The sequence below is a fragment of the Myxine glutinosa genome, chromosome 7, assembly GCF_964187855.1.
Source record: "Myxine glutinosa chromosome 7, kmMyxGlut1.1, whole genome shotgun sequence".
In the NCBI taxonomy this organism is placed as follows: Eukaryota; Metazoa; Chordata; class Myxini; order Myxiniformes; family Myxinidae; genus Myxine; species Myxine glutinosa.
In genome coordinates this window covers 41,333,792-41,351,909 of record NC_136267.1, presented here as the reverse complement: position 1 = coordinate 41,351,909, position 18,118 = coordinate 41,333,792, and the positions used below count along the sequence as shown (strand labels likewise).

At 43.5% G+C, this 18,118-nt stretch overlaps 1 protein-coding gene across 3 annotated transcripts in view; it reads right to left on the bottom strand.

Moving 5' to 3' along the window:
• CDK7 (cyclin dependent kinase 7) overlaps window positions 1–18,118 on the bottom strand; it is a 46,905-nt gene that overhangs the window by 10,756 nt on the left and 18,031 nt on the right. For all 3 annotated transcript variants that reach the window (XM_068122166.2, XM_068122165.2, XM_078781579.1), the window contains 5 exons: window positions 5,079–5,146; window positions 3,804–3,872; window positions 3,602–3,712; window positions 3,120–3,238; window positions 2,369–2,468 (listed from right to left, as the gene is read on the bottom strand). In XM_068122166.2, the coding sequence (XP_067978267.1) occupies window positions 2,369–2,468; window positions 3,120–3,238; window positions 3,602–3,712; window positions 3,804–3,821 (348 nt within the window). In that variant the 5' untranslated portion in view covers window positions 3,822–3,872; window positions 5,079–5,146. The remainder of the gene's footprint in view (window positions 1–2,368; window positions 2,469–3,119; window positions 3,239–3,601; window positions 3,713–3,803; window positions 3,873–5,078; window positions 5,147–18,118) is intronic.

Here is an 18,118-nt window from a genome sequence, read left to right as displayed (position 1 = left end):
TCTCGCTTTTATGTGGTATTTTTTCTACCGGTGCAGCTCTTCGTGGTGTGCACTCAGCATGTTGCGGGTGGTAATTGAAAAAGGTAAGAGGCACGCAACGCAGTGTGTGCTACAGCAGTTACTCTCACTCTCACTCTACACTGTGTTCCATGGAGTCGTTATAAATTCCTTTATTTTTGGTTCTTAGTTGTGATTTTTAATCATGGCTCCCAAAATGAAAACCGTTGTTAGTGGTGTAAAGTGCAAAAAAGTCAAGGAAAGTGATGTCTTTGATGCAGAAATCACCACATCATTATTATTATACAAGCCAGGAAGTTTTTATTTATCATTACGTATTTTATTAATTAACATGGTTAATGCCATAATTTATTTTTAATTCGCACAAAAGTGGCGTTTGTTGCTCGTGATTGAGTTGTTTGTTATTGTCGTTTTTGTGTCTCAAGATGTCGTTTGTTACTCAAAATAAAACAGTGCCCAAAAATAAAATGAGCTTGGCGAGAAATGTTTTATTTTACGCCGCGTGCGAGCGAGGGTGACTCTCATAAACCGCTCCAGGACATGAGGTTTAGAGGTGAGAGGTCTGAGCCCACAACATAAGCCCATTTTTCCCATAAACCCCTGGTCTTATTTTATGTGAATTTGGTTTACGTGGGGTGTTCCAGGAATGTAACCTCCACATAAAACAAAGAATTACTGTAATACGTTTGCAATAAAGAGATTGTGAATTTGGAATGTTTAACAAGTTCAACATTGTCATTCTTCGTTCCAATTCCAAAACTTCCCAAAACTCCTCCCCACGATATTATATCCATCCCTACTTCAGTATTAAAATCACCCATTAATGGAAGTACGCATATCATACCATTTTAGCGATTCAGTGATTAAATGAATATTGTATTCCATTTATTAGAGGTCTCAGTTGGAGCATAGGCTTGTATAATAAATGATTTACGACATCACTGTTCACTGCGCATCACACGTTAATCTTTCATCTATACATTCCTAACGTTTGAGGCATCGTACCACATTTTTACTTGGAGCTAGTGCTACACCTTCTTCCTGATTACCCTTCTTTTTTTCCTTAGTGTATTTAGAATTCCATTGATTAAAATGAGTCCTTTTCCCAGTCACCTCACTTAATTGACGAAATAAAAGTTATATCCAATTTTTTTGTCTCAACTCCTGCTGCTAAACTGACTCAACCTGTACAATAATGCATCCCATTCTTGTTATTTAGCATTGACGGGTGGCCGACTTCCTTGATGATGCTATCCACCATCAGAGCAAGTCTACATGGCCAAGTAGATAAGCCATTACATGAAACAACTGCACTTAGTGCGTTTCTTTTCCAATAAACATCTCTCCAACTGGCAACCATCAATTACAGGACTTTGTCATGTCAAACTTTTTTCCTCAGCTACTCTGGGCTCTTCTGACCATGTGTTAGAGAACCAGTTATTAGAGAACCACCAAGGCACAGAAGTGACTGACAATCTGATTAAAGCGAATTGGTTTGGCCCAAAATCTGCTCTCTCCAGTCAATAACGATCCATCATCACATCAGACCCTAACATCAACTGCTCCTGGAATTTCTACTTAAATGGACTAATTTCTTCTTCACAAGGTCATCCAATTCCACGTTCAACTTTTTTGGTCATCATCTCAACTCTGGTGTCATTGATGTATGTGGTGAGACCATCACAACAATTGCAACTTGCATTCTCCTGGAAGATAATTTGCATTCCCCTCTTGGAAGGCAAACACCACTGATGACAAACTGCAGTCTCTCTGCATAGCTCAGTCCGACGAAGAACCAGGGCCCAACACCAGGCTTGCATATGATCCAAATTCTCTAGATTCTCTCCATCCTCCACAGTCTGGTGGGAGCTGGTTAGGTCCGTCTCTGGTACACATTCCCCTTCCATTCCTTTCCTCCTAAAGGATGGAGTCATACTAGACACTGCTTGAGAAAAAGGAGAATTCTTCATATCTTATCCTATCCTATCCATCCCAGGTCATATGAAACACTTACCTGCTCACCCTCCCCAAGTTCAGAATGGTTGCCCACCTGTATTAATTTGTACCCTTATTCTCCTTTTTGTGTAATAATCTCCCCGAGTATATCGTTTCATCTTCACTTTAGTCTTTGAAACGCATTGCCTATCCTCATTGCCTCATGTGCTCACCCATACATGTCTAAGATCTGTTTTACAGATATAGAAACGATGGTTAATAGTTTCACCTACACAAGTGCTATTTGTCAATGAGAGCATGGTTTGGGTTGGATGCCTTTTAGCCAAAGATGAAAGGGTTGGGGTTGGAATAGAAGAATATAGTGAACAGTGTGGAAAAATGTCATCTTGATTACTCTGAGTAGAAGCTCTGAAAGGATGCATCCCACAGCCCACATATCCACACCGACACCATACATCTTGGCTCCAAAGAGCAGTTCTGGGGCACGGTACCACCTGCAAAAATGAAATGAAAAAAAAACAAACAATACGCATGCAGAATATCACAACCAATAAACCAGATCACTTATCTTAATGGATTTGAGACTTTACACCCTGTTTAATAGCTTGTTCTGTTGTCAAAACGATCTGGCATGCTTCGCCTTGCCCTTTGCGAAATAAGCCATATCGTGACCCATGCCAGTTTCAGTCTCCAACATCTACAAGCATCTTGGTACTCATTAGAAATGGCAGTTGTGCTCAAAGCATACACATTCTCCCCCATAATCATCCTCCTCTCCAAGTGCAAATCAATAAATATGTAGCGTCAAGTCAGAATGAAAAACGAAGCACAATTAGCAAGTTTTGTATTCAGTTATTCCCCAAGAAAAAAACCTGTTATACATTTCTGGTTTTATTCACATTTTTCATTTTAATAAAATATCTCATCATTGAAAGACAAAAAAAACCTGCTGAGTGGATTAGATTATCTACAATGGCAGTAACACTCCAAACAAAATGGGTTGTAGTAGGAACAGGGTACAACTCTATTGCCTAGTCTACCATGTGTCTATCAAAACATACCACCAGTAGTTCCTTAAAAAAAGAAGAAAAAAAAGAAGAAAACAAAAGACTGCTTCACAAAATATAAATAGGGTAATTGCGCACCTGGTAACCACCTGGTGCGTATACACTCGGCTGGGACTGCCGAAGGATTTTGCAAGGCCAAAGTCAGCCAGCTTCAATATCCCACTGTCATCCAGAAGGAGGTTATTTGGCTTCATATCCTGGGAAAAAAAACATATTTACGAGTTATTCAACATGCAAGCGATATTAGGAAATATGAATGAATGAATGAATGATCGTTTTAATGCCGTTTTTCCCCGCTAGAGTGGGGGTTAGCCTTGCGGGCCCCATGACAATCATGGTTCCCTTTTTGAGGCAATGTTTTTATGGCCGGATGCCCTTCCTGACGCCAACCCTTAGTCGCCTCTTACGATGCACAGGGATATGGGTGCACCTATTCTAAATTGGGGTACACACCGGGATAATATTAGGAGATATTGATTTAAATTTCTTTGAAAAATATATTGTGCTTTGGGTAATCTTTATTTATATTTTTAGTTGGTTCCACCCCTCCTCTCACATACCCTGTGTAATATCCAATGCATGTGAAGGTATTCCAGTCCTTGAAGAGTCATCAGAATGTAGGCTTTGATATTTGCCGGTTTCAAAATGATGCTCGTATCCCTTATGATAACCTGTTTAAACAAAAACGAACAGCATCATCAGTGGTGAAAATGCTGCACGCGGGGACTAGAGGAGCAGAAACAGCGATTTGAGAACCTTCACCTCCAAATCGGTTTCCATGAAGTCAAACACGAGGCTGATATTCGATTTGTGACCAAAAGCATCCAAAAGCTGGAAAAGGCAAGGGAAATAGAAACAACTTGTGCAACGTACAATAACCGACACAGAAGACAGAAGTCAGTCGTTGTGGCAATTACATGTAGTGGGACTCAAGTTTGCTCCTCTGAACTCTCCGACATCTACCATCTACATGATTTTTCATACTATAAAGATCCCATCTTCTTCAACTGTATTGTTTCTCATTTGGTTTCTGATACTGTTGGAGACAACATTGAGATATTGGTCAACCTGAGATATTGGTGATGAACGCTCACAAAATTTTAAAGGGATTCTGCTGGAAGATACATCGGGCATCCTAAGTTCATCATGGATAGAGTTGTGTGTGGCACAACGTAGTCGTACATTGGGTGCAATTTCCACCCTGAACTCACAACATAATGAAGGAAGCACTCATCATGATAGGATTCAAGACAAGTAGCAAAAGCCATTAATCAAAAGTAACATGTTAAAGCTTATAAACAGTCAGGTCAGTCTTTTGGGACTGCCACTGGTAACATCATGTAACCCAGTGCTAACTGCCACATGGTCGGGTTGTTGGCGACTAAACCGATACCCCTCACTGTCTTTGCTAGTGGGGAGGGTGACTGTGACACCCTGCCAGGACCAAAAACAACACTTGGCAAAATGGCGAATGAGCTCTCGTAGGGAGCCAACGGCGATCCAGTAAGGAGATAGAGTCTCCTAAAAAACACCAAACTGGTTTGGACTGGTTCAAGTCATACCAAAGACTTTTAAAATGGTACGTGCTGCTTCCTCGCTTGAAAAGGATGGAGCACAGACAATCCCCATCATTTGGCATCCATGGGGAAGAGGAAATTCCTCTTGATGAAATTGAGGAAATGCCCCGCTGAGTATGGTGAGAAAAGCAGCGCCATTGTTATGACGTCACTGGTACCTAGAGTATCCTGGGAAGTGACGTTGGCGACGGCATAATGGTGGCTTTTCCCACCTAGAATTGTGCTGATGGCCTGTCGGATAGTTCAAAAGGGATATTTAAAACGGATCAAGTTAAAGAAAAGGGGTTTTAGACACATGTGGGAATGTAATACCAATCTCTATACACATGACGTATATCCTCACTTGACTTTTTACCTCATGCTTATGCTAATACATGCAATAAGGGAAATAACTATCGTCATATGATACAAAATTATCCCACAGAAGACATTCCCACAACAATGTATTTACATTACTTACACCAATGATGTTTGGATGGCATAGCTCTTGTAACAGCTTTATCTCCCTCAATGCAGTCCTGTTAACACCTTGGTAAACAGAAAACACACACCCACACAATAGGAATCCATGACAGTCTTACTTGTTGAACATGAATAATCAAAACAGCGAAAATTTTACAAGGAATTTCAACACAAAACGCGGCCATTAGGCCTATCACGCCTGTGCACGTGGGCGTGCTAGGCCTAATGGCAGGTATCACGCCTGTGCACCCCCCACCATTTTATACCATTATTTATCATATCAATTTTTCTCTGGAGATAGTCAATCTGCTCTCTCTCATAAGAATCGGTAAGTGCAGTTCGTGCTTCGTTGTAATTCCTGATGTTTTCCATTGAAGGTGCAGAGTTTTTAATTTCTGACATTTTGTGTAGCTCTTTGCGTTTCTGGCATATTTCCTCTGTTTCCCATGGGATCCGACTTTTCCTCTTTGGTTCCAAAGGAATGGTACCAGAAGCAGACTCTCTGCAGGCTGTCTCAAAATTGGCAAATGTTTTATTCGGCGAGTTTGTTGTATTTTGTTCTTGAAGAGCAGCAAATCTATTTTTCAAACAAAGTGAAAAGTCGACACTAATCTGTGTGTTCTTTTTGAGACAAGACCAGTCATAAAGTGGTTTACTTTTTGATTTCATTTTATTTGCTCGAAGGCTCAAGCGGCTCCTTGCAGATACAATGCGATGGTCTGATCCTACGCTTATAAAAGAGTTGAATGCTCTGCAATTTCTGACACTGTTTTTCCATTTCCGATTAACAATAATGAAGTCAAGTTGTGCTTTTGTTCCATTTGGTGCTGAATGTGTCCATAGCTGTCCTGGTCTTTTCTGGAAAGTGGTATTTGCGCATAAAAGGTTATTCTCTTTTAAGAATTTTTTTTTAACATTGTGCCATTTCTGTCAGTGCGAACATGATATGAAAATTTAAAGCCTTCTGATGATCCGAGTTGTGCATTAAAATCCCCTCCAAGAGTTAACGTGTGATGTTTTGGTACCTGTCTGGTTACTGATGATAGGTCTTGATAGAATCTCTCAACTTCTACTTCATCGTGTACATTTGTGGGACTATAACAACTAATTACTGTTGTTTGAGGGTTTCCATTAAAAGTAGCTATCATAATTCTCGATGATATCTTTTCGACTTTATTGAGAGCTTTGTATGCGTGGGGACTAACAAGCATACCTACTCCACCAATAGATGCATTCACGCTATTTTTCCAGACAGAAGAAGTTATTAGTGTCCAATTTTTTGCCAATGTTCATGTTCTTGTTTTATCAGCATGTCATCATGTATAAATCGATGTTCTTGTAGGCAGATGATGTCTTGTTTTGTTGCTTCAGCTGAGGATATTAGTTCTGGTGTTTTTGATACTTTTAAAAGTGTTTGCACATTTAAGGTAGCAATATACAGTGCGTATCAAAAAAAGGTAATCCGAATTCAAGGGGTTAATATGCAAAGGTTATTTAGTTTGACAATTTACATGTGGTTTACCAATTATAAGGAGATCCTCAGCTTTCCATTGATGCCTTTCATGCATCATTGCTGTCACACATGACCGAGTACATGTTCATTGAAAATGACAAGTTCAAATCGCATTTTTACAAGTTTGGCTAATCGGTGCAAGACAGTTTGAAATGGACGCATTACTTGTCGACTGCCAAGTTGATTATGTAAAATTGTTAAGCTGGTCCGGTAATCGTCAGTTGCGTCATCCTTTGTTTAAGATGGGTATTTAAGATGGGTATTTAAGATGGGCCTACAGTGTATGGGTTTAGAGACAGTCTGAGTCATTGAAAAGATGGTTCAACTTACGACTGAACAGCAGACCTTCGTGGTTACAACCTTTCACCAAACTGGAAGTTTGCAGCGAACTCGTGATGCGTTCAGGGAACGTTTCCCAGAACGGGAGCCTCCAGCAGCCAAAACCATCTGGGCGAATGTTAGAAAATACCAAGAGCATGGCACTAGCCTCAACCGCAACAAGGGGAATTCTGGTAGGAGGCGCACTGGCCGATCGGAAATGAACATTGCAGCAGTAAGGCAGCAAGTTTTGGAGCATCCTAGGGATACCAGCGCAAGACGAAATGGGACGGGATTGCCTTCGGCAACATTCAACCGAATCACAAGACTGGACCTCCAACTGTTACGGATTCGGCACTTCCGTGGTTGTGGTTTTCATCCACTTGAGACATTTCTGATTCCAGGTATTATGGTTATTGTTGTTTAAGGGAAATGGTTATTGTGGTTAAAAGCGCTCATGGTAAAAAAGAGACAGGAAGCCGGATCGAGAACCGGAAGACGAGGAGATAGAGAAGAAGAAGAAGGCGTGAGGAGAAAAGTCGGAGAAGACGCGTGTCTCGAAGCTCCGTAGCGAGCGTGGTCGAGTCCTTGAAAGGAATTTCCTGCGATCGGTGTTATCGCTGTCGGATTGAGAAACCTGCGTAGTCAGGTATAGGCGTTGAGGTTTCGAAGAATCCCCCGCCAGGTCGCTTCGACTCACGTAAGAGACGTCGGGCATTTTGAACCTCGCACGTCGTTCACTGAAAAAGGTTTGCTACGCGTCAACGTTTCTCACCATCCGGTCATCTGCCGGGGATGTGTGTGCACAAAGCGGCGTACGAAGATTACGCTGCGGATCGCTGATTGAACTGTAAATGTGCACGTCTGGTTCGCGCCTTTGGGATTTCCCTTTTCGCCGCCAGTTTGCTGTGGGTTTGCTCTGCCTACACCTCATTACTCGCCTCGTCGCCTCTTCGCCGGGATCACCTTTGAGTTATAAAGACATTGAGTGTCCTTTTCCATTCACTGGGAGCGCAGTGAATTATGTTACTTTAGCAGATGGTACCATCTGAAGATATATTGATTGTATTGTTGATTGCTATAATTGAATGAATGAATGAATGAATGATCGTTTTAAGGCCATTTTCCCCGCTAGAGCGGGGGTTAGCCTTGAGGGCCCCATGACAATCATGGTTCCCTGTTTGAGGCAATGTTTTTATGGCCGGATGCCCTTCCTGGCGCCAACCCTTGGTCGCCTCTTACGATGTGCAGGGATACAGTGTACCTATTCTAAACTGGGGTACACACCGGCATCATTCATCCCAGCAAGCTGGTACTCAATTTGCCGACCTCGGAAGGATGAGAGGCTGAGTCAACCCCCCTGGCATTAATTCAGCGATCGACCGGGATTCGAACCCAGGACCCTAGGATCCCAAGCCGGCACCCTAACCGCTAAGCCAACACCAGGGCTATCATTGTTGTATCGTTATTCCTGTGTGATTTTGTACACCGCTCCTTTCCTATGCCACCTCCAGGCATTGCAAATCGTCATTGCCGGGCACCGAAGGGGGCTCGGCAGTGACGCACGCTGAAAGAGAGTACTCCGTTTTCACTCTGGTTGTTTGTTTTCTTGGTTGTTTTCTTGCTTTCTTGTTTGTTTGTCCGGGCGATATCTCAGCCATCCTTTGAGCTAGGAAGCTGAAATTTCGGCACAGTAGTGAGCAAGCCCTTTGTCAAAAACGTTATTTTTTGTTTTTTGATTAATCAATTAATTGAGGAGTTATTTAATTATTAGCGATTAATTAAGTACTTATTTAATTAATTAAATTTCCTTTCTCTTCGTACCATTAACTCAGGCACCTTTTGAGTTAGGAAGCTGAAAAATGGACATGCCAATGACCAAGTGATTTGGCTGCAAAGGCTATTTTTGATTTATTAATTAATCAATTAATCGATTAATTATTTAATTATTCGATTAATGACAAAAAAATTTTTTTTTTTAAAGTTACAGATTCTGATGAAATGATGGTGGTTTGTGTGTTCTCTGACCGAATTGATTAATAATTTAATTTTTTTATGATTATTATTTATTTATTTTCATTATTAATCATTTATTTATTTTCTTTCTCATTTGGCCAATATCTCAGGCACCTTTTGAGCTTGGAAGCTAATATTTGGACATGAGTGACCAAGTGATGTGGCTATCAAGGATATTTTTGATTTATTGATAAATCAATTAATCAATTAATCGATTAATTAATTAATTATTCGATTCATTACTAAAACAAAATAAAAAAATTCAGTTACAGATTATGATGAAATGGTGGTGGTTTGTGTGTTCTGTGACCGAATTGATTAATAATTGAATTTTTAAATGATGATTATTTATTTATTTTCATTATTAATTATTTATTTATTTTCTTTCTCATTTGGCCAATATCTCAGGCACCTTTTGAGCTGGGAAGCTAATATTTGGACATGACAGTGACCAAGTGATGTGGCGATCAAGGATATTTTTGATTTATTGATTAATCATTTAATCGCTTAATTATTTATTGAGTAATCAATTAATTAATTATTTTTTTATTAATGACTTATTTAATTAAATTTCTAAAAGATACGTCTTTGGATGAAGCACTAGTGGTTTCGTTATGCTATTAGCCAATTGATTACGAAAATATTTTGTGATAATCTTTTATTGATTTTAATTATACAATTAATCAATCAATTAGTGCACACCTCTCCCTCCCAATGCAGCCTCTATGAGCTCCACTGCGGTATTGCCGGGCGCCAGAGGCGCCCCGGCAATGCCGCGCTGTCGAATATTTAATTATTTGGCACCGGGGCGGTGTACTTTGAATGTATCTGTACTTGTTTAATATATTATTTGTTGGTTGATAACCATTGGTGCGGTTTCAATATTGGTTTTGACACGGAATAACATATTTTTCTGCCATGGCTCCTCTCGGGGTTCGGAGGTATACCGAGACCAGGAGGTCGGGGAGGAACACGTAACACAACATCCATATCGGATTCAAATCCGGCATCAACTTACGCCAGGGGATTTTGCCAGGAGGCTGGTGCTTGCCGGATGGTTGATAGCACGTTGCAAAGCAGATGTCAATTTCATGCGGTATCTCGTTATCGGCGACAAAGCTGCTTTCGCCATGGACGGCAAGGTAAATACCCATAATGTTCTTGTATCTGCAGATGATCAATGATGAAGTTTTACCGCAGCTGGAGAAGAACTTTGAGCGACAGTTTCATGGTGTCTTCAGATATCTCTGGTGGGCCCAAGACGGTGCCCCAGCACATCGTCTTATCGCTGTCCGAGATCGACCGAGGGAACTCTTTGGAGACCGAGTCATTGCCCTCAACCATGCAGTGGAATGGCTGCCAAGATCACCTGACCTCACATCATGTGATTATTTCCTTTGGGGACATTTAAAGAACAAGGTGTTCGTAACTCCTCCCCATGATCTTGACGAATTGCAGGGCCGTATTCGACATGAAGTGGATGCTTTGCGCAATGACCCGGCTATGGTGAGACGAGCAGTTCACTGCTGTGAGCTTTGTGTTGAAAGGAGAGGTGGACATGTTGAAGGTGTGGGTGCATAAAGGCCAATCATTCCTGAGAAAAGTTCACATCTGACCTTCATTTTGCACCAATTATCCTGACTTGCATCGATTAGCCAAACTTGTAAAAATGCGATTTGAACTTGTCATTTTTCAATGAACATGTACTCGGTCATGTGTGACAGCAATGATGCATGGAAGGTATCAATGGAAAGCTGAGGATCTCCTCTTAATTGGTAATCCACATGTAAATTGTCAAAATTAATAACCTTTGCATATTAACCCGTTGAATTCGGATTACCTTTTTTTTGATACTCACTGTCTACGTCTTTCTTTCCTTTCATCAGTCTTGATTTGTTTTTTGTATTTAGTGTAGTGTAAAGCTCAGTAGCTGATTTTTCGACTGCAACCTGAGCCTCATTAGCAGGACGCGCTCCTTGTTTGCCCACGCGACGAGCGATGTGGGATGAATGTTTTAAAATTGTTCGTGTCATGTTTTTCTTTCGGTAGCTAGTATTTACACTCGCGGTCGCCAGTCCATACGAGTGTGAGCAGTACCCTATTTCAGGGCATTTGTGCCTCACCGAAACAATCAGCAGTAACTGTTTGTATCGCCTTGCCACTAAGTGGAATGAACCAAGACTGTTCGAATTTGCTTCATCCACCATCTAACATCCTGCCTCCCAATGTCTTCACCGTGACCCTGGTTCGGGTGGCATCCGGGTACTATGCCTTGCCAAAGGGCAACCCGTGTTTGGTCGGGGACTGCTTATTGTGTATTCACAGCTAACCTCCATATCTGGAGGCCGTTTTGCTATCCGCCACCTGCGACCCAAAGGATGGGAGTTTACTCTCCACACCACACCACTCCACAATCGTTTTAACCCCATCACTCAATGGTGAAGAATCACGTAAAAAAAAAAAACTATAACGGCACTCGGTAGAGAGCATATCTCTGCCAGGTTGAAAAGCTTATTTTTGGTATCCCACTGACAGGTCAGATTTGGATACGAACCCAAATCAAAATCCAATTGGATTGTTCTTGATGCTTACCCAACTCATACACCAAGTTTTGTCTCAAGTCATCCACAACTTTTTGAAATATCATGTTATTTATCGTTTTTGGCCAGATCACTCAATGATGAAGAATCATTTAACATCATTTTTAAAGCTCTCATATCCGAATCTGGATTCAGATCTTCACCAAAATTGAATAGATTCGTCCTTGTCACACACCCAACCCATCCACCAACTTTCGTCCCAATCTATCCACAACTTTGTGATATCGTGCCATATATCGGTTTTAGCTATATCACTCAATGGTGAAGAATGTTTCAATGTATTCACATGGTGATTTCCATGTTTTAAACGTTTCCCGGTGTGTACCCTGGTTTAGAATAGGTACACCGTATCCCTGGTTGTCGTAAGAGGCGACGAAGAGGGTTGGCGTCAGGAAGGGCATCCGGCCATAAAAACATTGCCTCAAAAACAGAACCATGACAATTACAACTACATGTGGGCAGGGTACAGCCCGAAGTGGAGAACGGTTTCTGAGGTTTGGGACATGGAATGTAGTGACAATGACAGGGAGATCAGGAGAAGTGGTGGAAGTGTTGGTCAGAAGAAGAGTGGACATATGTTGTGTGCAAGAGACGAGATGGAAGGGAAGTGGTGTGAGAATGGTGAAGGGTAGGCAGGGACAGAAATACAAGTTTGTGTGGCAAGGGTGCCCGGAGGGCGTGAATGGTGTTGGTGTCCTGTTTTCTGAGGAGTTTGCAGACAGTGTGGTGAGTGTGACTAGAGTGAGTGATAGGTTGATGATGGTGAAAATGATGATTTGAAAGCTCTTGGTGAACGTCATCTTGGGATATGCTCCGCAGGTTGGTCGGACCGATGAAGAGGACAGGTTCTGGTGTGCGATAGAGAAGCTGATGGAAAACGTGAAAGATGAGGAAGTTGTTGTGGTAGGAGGAGACCTAAATGGACATGTGGGAAGGAGTATGGACGGTTTTGAGGGAGTTCATGGGGGTTACGGATATGGTGTGAGAAATGGAGAAGGTGAAAGGATTTTGGAGTTTGCTGATGGAGCTAATTTGTTGATTTGTAATACTCAGTTCCAGAAAGAGGATAATAAGCTTGTTACATACACGTCAGGTGGGTCGATGACAACCGTTGACTACCTGATGGTGCGTAGGCGAGATTGGGGGCACCTCCGGGACACAAAGGTGATCCCGGGGGAGGAGGCTGTTTCACAGCACCACTTGGTTGTCTGCGACATAAGGGTGAAAGGTACGAGGAGAGCTCGGCGGGTGAAGTCCCAACCGAGAATGAAGGTGTGGAGGTTGAAAGAGGTGATGGTGGGATGATGAAATTGGAAAGAGGATGGACGAGAAGAGGAAGAAGATCAAGGAGTGGCAGAAGGCGAAGGGAACGGGAGCAGAAAAAGCAGAGCATGAAAGTTATAAGGCAGCCAAGAAGGCTGCAAAGAAAGAAGTAGCAAAGGCGCAGGAGGCATGTAGGAAAATGTTCGGAGAACGCTTGGATTCGGAAGAGGGTCAGAGAGCGGTATTCAGGATTGCAAAGCAGATAGCGAAAGAGAGGTGTGATGTGATGGGGGTGAGTTGCTTGAAGGATGAAGTGGGACAAATCGTTGTGGACCCAGATGGAATTAAAGGAAGATGGAAAAGATATATGGAAATGCTGTTGAATACAGAGAATGAATGGGATGGCAACATCGAGAGTAACCCAGTTTTAGGACCGGCAGAGAAGATAACTGAGAAGGAAGTTGAGGAAGCGATAAAAGCAATACAACATCAACATGCATTTTAAGGCCATTTTCCCTGCGAGAGCGGGGGTTACCCTTGCGGTCCCCATGACAATCTTCTCCATTTTGCCCTATTTCCTGCATCTCTCCTTGTTAACCCCCTTGCCCGCATTTCTTCTTCCACTATCTTTAGCCAAGTCTTTCTCGGTCTTCCCCGTCCTCTACTTCCTTCTACATTCATTTCCATCACTCTTTTCAACCATTCACTTTCATCCTTCCTCAACACATGACCAAACCATCTCAACCTGTTCCTCTTCACAGCATCAATCACAGGCTCTATTCCCATCATCTTTCGCAATTCATCATTTGTCTTTCTCTCTCTCAACGATACTCCGCACATCCACCAAACCATTCGCATTTCCACCCTTTCCAGCCTTCGTTGCTGCTCTACATTCATGACCCATGTCTTGCTCCCATAAATCATAACACTTCTCACACATGCAGCATACACCTTTCCCTTCAGCTTCAACGACACTCCCCTCCTCATCGGCACGCCACTCAGTTCCCGAAACTTCTTACATGCACATCTCACTCTAGCAACCGTTGCCGAGTCTGATCCACCTTCTCCATTCAGCATGTGTCCGAGGTAGCAAGATGTTTTCACACCTTCCAGCTTCACGCCGTCTCCAAGATCCAACTCAACATTTCCTCCATTTGCAGCTCCCTCTGTGCACACCTTACATTCAAATGTAGCTGCCACACTGGTTAATGACCCTCTCAGACCACTACATTTTTGATGAACCCACTCAGCGCACATTGTACATTGAATGGAGTTCACTCCAACACCCTTCCTGCACACAGCACATGGCCACTTCCCAGTTCTTTCCACCTCACCACATGCTTTACCACTTGCCATCACCTTCGTCTTTCCTATATTCACCTTCAGACCTTTTGTCTCCATACATTCCTTCCACTTGTTCAACTTTTCCTTCAGTCCATCCATACTTTCCGCAATTAACACCAGATCATCTGCATACAACAACTCCCACGGTAAACCCTCCTTTACGTTCTGAGGCAGCACCTCCATCCACACCGCTACATCCGCACCGTTCTGAGGCAGCACCGCTACAAATAGTAGCGGACTTAGTTCCGACCCCTGATGAACTCCCACCTTCACCTCAAACTCACCACTGCTCCCGTCCTTCGTCCTTACAGCTGTGCGCGCTCTTTTGTACATTGCCATCACAACTCTGATCAACCATTCCTCCACTTCTAACTTCCTCAATGCCCATGTCAATACTTCGCGTGGAACCCTATCGAATGCTTTCTCCAGATCAACAAACCCAAGAAACAACTTCTTCCTCTTCTCCGTGCACTTCTCCTGCAACTGCCTCAATAAAGAGCGCGTCTGTCGTTCCTCTTCCTGGCATGAAGCCAAACTGCATTTCGTCGATCTTCACCTTCTTCCTTATCCTCCTCTCCAACACCCTTTCCAATACCTTCATTCCATGCTCCAATAACTTTATCGCTCGGTACGAGCCACACTCCAGAGGGTCACCTTTCCCCTTGTATAGAGGGATGAGGGTACTCAGTTCCCAATCCATGGGAATGCGACCTTCTTTCACCACCAGATCACACGTCTCTGCCATTCTCTTCACACCCCAACTTCCTGCTGCCTACAACATATCTCCCACAACTCCCGTCGGCCCTCCTGCTTTTCTACTTTTCATTGCTCTCATCGCTTCCTCAACTTCCTTCTCAGTTATCTTCTCTGCCGGTCCTAAAACTGGGTTACTCTCTATGTTGCCATCCCATTCATTCTCTGTATTCAACAGCATTTCCATATATCTTTTCCATCTTCCTTTAATTCCATCTGGGTCCACAACGATTTGTCCCACTTCATCCTTCAAGCAACTCACCCCCATCACATCACACCTCTCTTTCGCTATCTGCTTTGCAATCCTGAATACCGCTCTCTGACCCTCTTCCGAATCCAAGCGTTCTCCGAACATTTTCCTACATGCCTCCTGCGCCTTTGCTGCCTCTTTCTTTGCAGCCTTCTTGGCTGCCTTATAACTTTCATGCTCTGCTTTTTCTGCTCCCGTACCCTTCGCCTTCTGCCACTCCTTGAACTTCTTCCTCTTCTCGTCAATCCTCTTTCCAACTTCATCATCCCACCACCATGTTTCCGAGTGCCTTGGTGGTCCTTTTGTCCATCCACATACCTCACCAACGGCTCCTAACAGACTATCTTTCATTGACATCTAACCACTTTCAAGCTCAACCACATCATCCTCAACCCTACTCAGCCTCTCTTTTAATGCCTCCCTTACTGTCACCTCTTTCAACCTCCACACCTTCATTCTCGGTTGGTACTTCACCCGCCGAGCTCTCCTCGCACCTTTCACCCTTATGTCGCAGACAACCAAGTGGTGCTGTGAAACAGCCTCCTCCCCCGGGATCACCTTTGTGTCCCGGAGGTGCCCCCTCTCTCGCCTACGCACCATCAGGTAGTCAACGGTTGTCGTCGACCCACCTGACGTGTATGTAACAAGCTTATTACCCCCTTTCTGGAACTGAGTATTACAAATCAACAAATCAGCCCCATCAGCAAACTCCAAAATCCTTTCACCTTCTCCATTTCTAACACCATATCCGTAACCCCCATGAACTCCCTCAAAACTGTCCATAATCCTTCCCACATGTCCATTTAGGTCTCCTCCTACCACAACAACTTCCTCATCTTTCACGTTTTCCATCAGCTTCTCTATCTCACACCAGAACTTGTCCTTCTCTTCATCGCTCCGACCAACCTGCGGAGCATATCCCGAGATGACGTTCACCAAGAGCTTTCCAATCATCATTTTCACCATCAACAACCTATCACTCACTCTAGTCACACTCACCACACTGTCTACAAACTCCTCAGAAAACAGGACACCAACACCATTCACGCCCTCCGGGCACCCTTGCCACACAAACTTGTATTTATGCCCCTGCCTACCCTTCACCATTCTCACACCACATCCCTTCCATCTCGTCTCTTGCACACAACATATGTCCACTCTTCTTCTGATCAATACTTCCACCACTTCTCCTGATCTCCCTGTCATTATCCCTACATTCCATGTCCCAAACCTCAGAAACCGATCTCCACTTCGGGCTGTATCCTGCCCATATGTAGTTGTAATTGTCATGGTTCTCTTTTTGAGGCAATGTTTTTATGGTCGGATGCCCTTCCTGACGCCAACCCTCTTAGTCGTCTCTTATGACACGCAGGGATACGGTGTACCTATTCTAACCAGGGTACACACCGTACACACTGGTCCAAGTCATTGTAATTCATGTAAAAGCACAAGGATGGCCGAATCGTCCTCCCAAATACATTACACATACAAGCTCCTCCACAAGCTTGAGATCACCATTGATAACAAAGAAAAGGTTCGTTTACACTGCACGTTAAGCAGCTAAGATGGCCAGGCATACAGAATGTAAACGCAACACTTTCGAAGGTGATATCCTCAGTGAGCAGAAGCACTCGGAGCCCTCAAGCACATCATGCAAATGAGCCTCAGGAAGCAGCAAAGGAGGCCTCAAGCACGTCGTGCAAATGAGCCTCAGGAAGCAGGAAAGGAGGCCTCAAGCACGTTGTGCAAACGAGCCTCAGGAAGCAAGAAAGGAGGCCTCAAGCACGTCGTGCAAACAAGCCACAGGAAGCAGGAAAGGAGGCCTCAAGCACATCATGCAAACGATCCTCAGGAAGCAGGAAAGGAGGCCTCAAGCACGTCGTGCAAACGAGCCTCAGGAAGCAGGAAAGGAGGCCTCAAGCACGTTGTGCAAACGAGCCTCAGGAAGCAAGAAAGGAGGCCTCAAGCACGTCTTGCAAACAAGCCTCAGGAAGCAGGAAAGGAGGCCTCAAGCACATCATGCAAACGATCCTCAGGAAGCAGGAAAGGAGGCCTCAAGGACGGCGTGCAAACGAGCCTCAGGAAGCAGGAAAGGAGGCTTCAAGCACGTCATGCAAACGATCCTCAGGATGCAGGAAAGGAGGCCTCAAGCACGTCGTGCAAACGAGCCTCAGGAAGCCTCGTCTTGTCCTTTCCTCGCTTGTTTAGCCGATGACGATGAAAGGAAGACCGACGTGGGTCGAGTTGAACCTTCCCGCGCTGAGATTGAGTATCGTATACAACACAAGGGAATGAAAAAAGAAATAATATGATGTTCTTTGTATTTGTATCGGCCGGCACTCAGCTCTTGTCTACGAGGCTTTTAGGAGTTTGATGGTCGTATCCGTGGTATAACCACCCCGCGTGGGAAGCACACAAGAACCCCTTTGCAGGGGTTCAACTTGGAAATTGAGCACGTAAAGGGCAGGGACAATGTCGTTGCTGATGCTTTGTCCAGAGTGAATTAACTTTGGAAATCTTTGTGGGTTGTGTGAAATTTTGTTGCTTTATTTTTGGAGATGTTGATAATTGTTGCCCATGGGAATTGATGATTTGGATTGTGAATTTACTTTTGTTTTTAAAACGTTTGCATGCAAAGAAAGTTTTCGCTGTGTTCAAACTTTCTTTCTTGAGGGGGGGAAGTGTTACGGATTTGTAACTTCCGTTATTGTGGTGTTCCTCTACTTGAAAGATTTCGGATTCTATGTACTATTATTGTCTTCCCAAGGTTTATTGTTTATGAACAGTTATTAAAAGTTAAAAAGGGTAACTTAAAATGATACAGGAAACCGAACGAGAAGACAATGAGGTGAAGAGGAAGATGCAGCGCGAGCAAAGTCGGAGAGGACGCGTGACGTCAGCGCTCCGTAATGAGCAAGGTTTACCGACAGCCACGAGGGGATTTTGAGTTCCTGGAAGGGACATCCGGCGATAAGAATATT